The 5,576-nt window shown below is 49.0% G+C and overlaps 1 protein-coding gene across 1 annotated transcript; it reads left to right on the top strand.

Annotated features, from left to right (window-relative positions):
- Positions 1–499: 499 nt before the first annotated feature.
- PARS2 (prolyl-tRNA synthetase 2, mitochondrial) lies at positions 500–2,786 on the top strand. Its single transcript, XM_030813032.1, has 2 exons — positions 500–2,066; positions 2,156–2,786. Exon 1 carries the CDS (start codon positions 524–526, stop codon positions 1,949–1,951), a length of 1,428 nt encoding a protein of 475 aa, XP_030668892.1. The 5' UTR covers positions 500–523; the 3' UTR covers positions 1,952–2,066; positions 2,156–2,786.
- Positions 2,787–5,576: the final 2,790 nt, after the last annotated feature.

Below are 5,576 nucleotides of genomic sequence, written 5' to 3'. Positions count from 1 at the left end.
TTCTGTAATAATAATAGCAGACATTAGTTGAGCTCATAGTACACGCCAGATACTGTTCCAAGAACTTTTATAACTCTTAGAAGTGTCCACAATAAGCCTAGAAGGTAGGTTCTGTTGTTATTACCATTTTACAGATGAAGAAACAGCACAGAGGGGTTAAGACACATGTCCCCAGCTACACGGTGCAGCCAGTGGGAGGCCTGACTGGAATCCAGGCTGCCTGATTCCAGAGCCTGTGCAGTCACTACACGATGCTGTCTCTCCACAGGATGTTGTTAATGTTTTTATAATCAGGAAAATATTGATTTTTCGAAAACGGAAGTAAGAGGTTAGAGAAATAGTGCTTTGATCTGCTAGGATATTAGAAATGGAAGGATTTGTATCTGCAAAATCAGTGGCCGCCTTCAAGGTTTGTTGAGAGCAGGCTGGGTTGGCTGCTTCATGGTGTTGGAACACGGATGATGCTCATTCTCACACAACTCATTTTTCCTCAGGTGCCTGTTCTTCCCGGTGCCAGGGTGTCATGGAAGGGCTGCTGACAAGATGCAGAGCATTGCCCGCCCTGGCCACCTGCAGCCACCAGCTCTCTGGGTATGTTCCTTGCAGGTTTCACCACTGTGCCCCAAGAAGAGGGCGGCGCCTGCTGCTGTCTCGTGTGTTCCAGCCACAGAACCTTCGGGAAGACCGGGTGCTCTCCCTGCAGGACAAATTTGATGACCTGACCTGTAAGAGCCAGCGGCTGATGCTGCAGGTGGGCCTGATCTACCCAGCAAGCCCCGGCTGTTACCACCTCCTGCCATACACCGTCCGTGCCATGGAGAAGCTCGTGCGAGTGATAGACCAGGAGATGCAGGCCATCGGGGGCCAGAAAGTCAACATGCCCAGCCTCAGCCCGGCAGAGCTCTGGCAAGCCACCAACCGGTGGGACTTGATGGGCAAGGAGCTGCTAAGACTTAGAGACAGGCATGGCAAGGAATACTGCTTAGGACCAACTCACGAGGAAGCCATTACAGCCTTAATTGCCTCCCAGAAGAAACTGTCCTACAAGCAGCTTCCCTTCCTGCTGTACCAAGTGACAAGGAAGTTTCGGGATGAGCCCAGGCCCCGCTTTGGTCTTCTCCGTGGCCGAGAGTTTTACATGAAGGATATGTACACCTTTGACTCCTCCCCAGAGGCTGCCCAGCAGACCTACAGCCTGGTGTGTGATGCCTATTGCAGCCTGTTCAACAGGCTAGGGCTGCCATTTGTCAAGGTCCAGGCCGATGTGGGCACCATCGGGGGCACAGTGTCTCATGAGTTCCAGCTCCCAGTGGATATTGGAGAGGACCGGCTTGCCATCTGTCCCCGCTGCAGCTTCTCAGCCAACATGGAGACACTAGACTTTTCGCAAATGAACTGCCCTGCTTGCCAGGGCCCACTGACTAAAACCAAAGGCATTGAGGTGGGGCACACATTTTACCTGGGTACCAAGTACTCATCCATTTTCAATGCCCAGTTTACCAATGTCTATGGCAAACCAACCCTGGCTGAAATGGGGTGCTACGGCTTGGGTGTGACACGGATCTTGGCTGCTGCCATTGAAGTCCTCTCTACAGAAGACTGTGTCCGCTGGCCCAGCCTACTGGCCCCTTACCAAGCCTGCCTCATCCCCCCTAAGAAGGGCAGTAAGGAGGAGGCAGCCTCCGAGCTCATAGGGCAGCTGTACGACCACATCACAGAGGCAGTGCCTCAGCTTCACGGGGAGGTGCTCCTGGACGACAGGACCCATCTGACCATCGGAAACAGACTGAAAGATGCCAACAAGTTTGGCTACCCCTTTGTGATAATCGCTGGCAAGAGGGCCCTGGAGGACCCTGCATATTTTGAGGTTTGGTGTCAGAACACTGGTGAGGTGGTCTTCCTCACCAAAGATGGAGTCATGGATTTACTGACCCAAGTGCAGACTGTCTAAATGTCCCCAGCCCACCCCTGCCCCCATTTGCAGCCTTGTTGTTCGTTCTAACACTGCATTTTCCTACACCCCTTTCCTGGACTGCTCTCTCCAGAAACAGCACAGCTCGTGGAGGGTGAGATCACGTTAGGGAAAACAATTTTTATCTAGTCATTTGTTCAGATTATTTGTATTTGAAGTCATTAACTTGATCCCTTTCTCCAGACTGGCCATGCTGCCATATACCTTTCCTTTTGTATTCCATTGTGGAAGCTTCTAGGAGTCTGAGAGGCAGGAGATCCAAGCTCCAGTCTTGGGTGTTACCCTGAGGGGTAAGTCACTTCCCTTCTCTCAGCTGAGTTTTTCACATGTAAGATGGGAATGGCTGATGGCTGAGAGCCCACCAACCTTCCCCACCCCATGTCAGTTTGACCACGGGCCTTTTGCTACATTCTGTCCAGAGAGCAGGCCTGCCAGCCCCTGTCCACTGAGAAGTTGGGCTGAGAGTATGGGGAAAAGAATCGAGAGACCTGACTGCCACCAACTCACTAGTGACTTAGATACATACCCTCCCCCTGCTGGGGCCTCAGTTTCCCCATCTGTAACTTGAGAAAATGGAACTAGATCTGTAAAGTCTGGAACTAGATCTGTAACATCCTTATAGGTGTCACTAGGGGGTTCCATGAGAGGTTTGTGACAGGCAGTCTGATTCCTCTCATTCTCCATAGTCTGTTTCCTGGAAAGTCGATGTAATTAACTGATGGCCCAAAAACTACCTCAAGAGACCTGGCCCTATTAAGACGGCTTAACCACTGAGATCACGTACTATTGATTTAATAAAGCCAAACTATTGGAATGGGCCTTGCACATTAATTTGAAACTGATAACATCTGCCATTTTAACAGTGCAACAGCTTCCTACTCCTTTTCTTTCCTTTTTGACTGTTCCCACACACCCCACCCCCAACATAAAAAATCGGGTGGTTAGGAAAATATAGTTTAAACCATTTCTTCCCTCAAGTATCGGGGCAGCAGGCTTCAACTGCCACGGTGACCTTATCCTAGGTGCAGAGTTGGATCCTAGAGCCAAGATGGGGTGAATATTAAGAGCTGGTCTCTTGTGTCCTTAATGTAGAAGCTGGTTTAAAAAAAAAAAAAAGAAAAAGCTACTTTCTGCCTGAATTCTATGGAAAGTTGGAGCAAGCTTGAACTACCCTAGCAATGCCAGCTACTTTCATTGCTCCTGCATCCTAGGTAAGGAACATAACCAAGTTTTCCATCCTTGGCCCTCTAGGGTCTCTACATGTCCATATCTGACAAGAATCCTATCAAGACCAAGCTCAAAGCCAGCACCTCCTAAAAAGCTGCCTGGCAGCTCTGAATAGTGGTTTTCCTTCTGCCTCCCACAGCACAGATCACATCCCTTCTTGTTTTGTGCATACACAGCTCATTGTACAGTGGTCCTGCCTCTTGTTGATGGTGAGCTCCCTGAGGCCGGGCCCCTGAGCTAATTCCCAGTGCACTGCAGTTCTTATTTTGGCCAGTGGTTCCACCTGCTAAACAGCCTCCAGGCAGCTTGTTACTGGTAGAGCAACCCTGCCTGCCTCCACATAGCATCAGGTTTCCTGTTTTTGTTTTTGTTTTTGTTTTTTGAGACGGAGTTTCGCTCTTGTTGCCCAGGCTGGAGTGCAATGGCGCATTCTCAGCACACCACAACCTCCGCCTCCCAGGTTCAAGCGATACTCCTGCCTCAGCCTCCCGAGTAGCTGGGATTACAGGCATGCGCCACCACACCTGGCTAATTTTGTATTTTTAGTAGAGACGGTTTCTACACGTTGGTCAGGTTAATCTCAAACTCCCGACCTCAGGTGATCTGCCTGCCTCGGCCTCCCAAAGTGGTGGGATTACAGGCGTGAGCCACCATGCCCAGCCAGCATCGGGTTTTCTAATGATTGTGTAGCCAAGCCCTACCAGCTCCCAGCCCTGCCATTGGAGCTCCGGGCCCAGGATTCCTTTGGAATACTTCAGATTTTCAGGCTAGGAGACGTGCATTCTGAAAGCAAACCTACTAAGGCTAGATTACAAGGCAGAGGATCTTACCCTTGCACATTGGAATCACCTGGGTCCAGAGGGTCTGGTTACGTGTAGGGCGTGGCCTGGGCATTGGGAAGTTTAAAGCTTCCCAGCTGATTGTAATGTGCAGTCAAAGTCAATTGAGAGCTCCTGGTGCAAGAGCTGCCTCCTCTGGGTCCACTTTGTAGCTGGGCATTTCTTTTAGTAATTTCAGTTGTTCATTATCAGACTGATGTGCGCACTCTGCTTTTAATGGGCTGGCCATTTATTTGTTGAGGATCTGCCGTATGCCACTGTGGTGTGAGGCACTTTTAAAATTTTTTATTTACTTTTATTTTTTAGAGATGGGGCCTCACTATGTTGCTCAGGCAACAGGTTTCAAACTCCTGGGCTCAAGCGATCCTGCCTCAGCCTCCTGAGTGGCTTGGGGCTACAGGTGTGCACCATCCACGGCAGCTAGTGTTTTTCTTTTTTTTTTTTTTTAAGAGACAGGCTCTCGCTTACTTTGTTGCCCAGGCTGGTCTCCAACTCCTGGCTTCAAGTGATCCTCCTGCCTCAGCCTCCCAAAGTGCTAGGATTACAGGTGTGAGCCACTGCGCCTGGCCACTGTTAGGCACTTCTATATACATTTTCAGATTTCACAATTGTGCAAGGCAGATGCTGTTACCTCATTTTACAGATGAGGAAGCATGAGGATCTATTTCAGCAACTTACCCAAGGATGCACAGCTATTATGATCATAGCTAGATTGCAGGCACTGGCCAAAAACTGTCCTTCTCACTACACTGCTTAGCCTCTGCAAAAGTGATTTCAATAAATAAAACTAAATTATGTATATCTCTCTAACCAAGTTAGCCTAAAGTATGTGAGAAATTAGGATTCATGCAAATGGGTGCTTTAAATATATATATATTTTTTAAGAGACAGGGTTTTTACCTGGGAGCAGCCCAGCACTTTGGGAGGCTGAGGCCGGCAGATCACTTGAGCCCAAGAGTTGAAGACCAGCCTGGACAACATAACCCGAGCATGGTGGCACACACCTGTAGTCCCAGCTACTTGGGAGGCTGAGGTGGGAGGATTGCTTGAGCCCAGGAGGTGGAGGTTGCAGTGAGCTGAGATGGCACCACTACACTCCAGCCTGGGTGACAGAGCCAGACTCTGTCTCAATAAAGAGAGGCGGAGTTCTTGCTATGTTGTTCAGGCTGGACTTAACTCCTGGGCTTAAGCAATCCTCCCAATTCAGCCTCCCAAGTAGTGTGCCACTTCGGCTAAAAAATTTTTATTTTTATTTTTTGGCCAAATAATTTTTTAACTTTAAATTTATGCCCCATAAGCTTGCTTGTTTATGGGAGGTTAGCCTAATGTAAGCACTTTTAAAAACCAGATTCCAGGAATAGAGAGCCAGTTAATTTTACTTTTGATTAATGTGCAAGGCCTAGACTGACTTGAGGATGATATAGAATCCTGGAGCTTTAGAGTTTAGCTAAACTTGAAGCCGGCCTTGGCTCTCAGCTGGGAAGTGAGCCTGGAACAGGAATGAACCCGCCACATGTCATCTGACTCGCAAGACACCC

The sequence above is a fragment of the Nomascus leucogenys genome, chromosome 5 (assembly GCF_006542625.1).
Source record: "Nomascus leucogenys isolate Asia chromosome 5, Asia_NLE_v1, whole genome shotgun sequence".
Classification (NCBI taxonomy): Eukaryota; Metazoa; Chordata; class Mammalia; order Primates; family Hylobatidae; genus Nomascus; species Nomascus leucogenys.
This window is presented reverse-complemented; position numbering and strand designations above follow the sequence as displayed.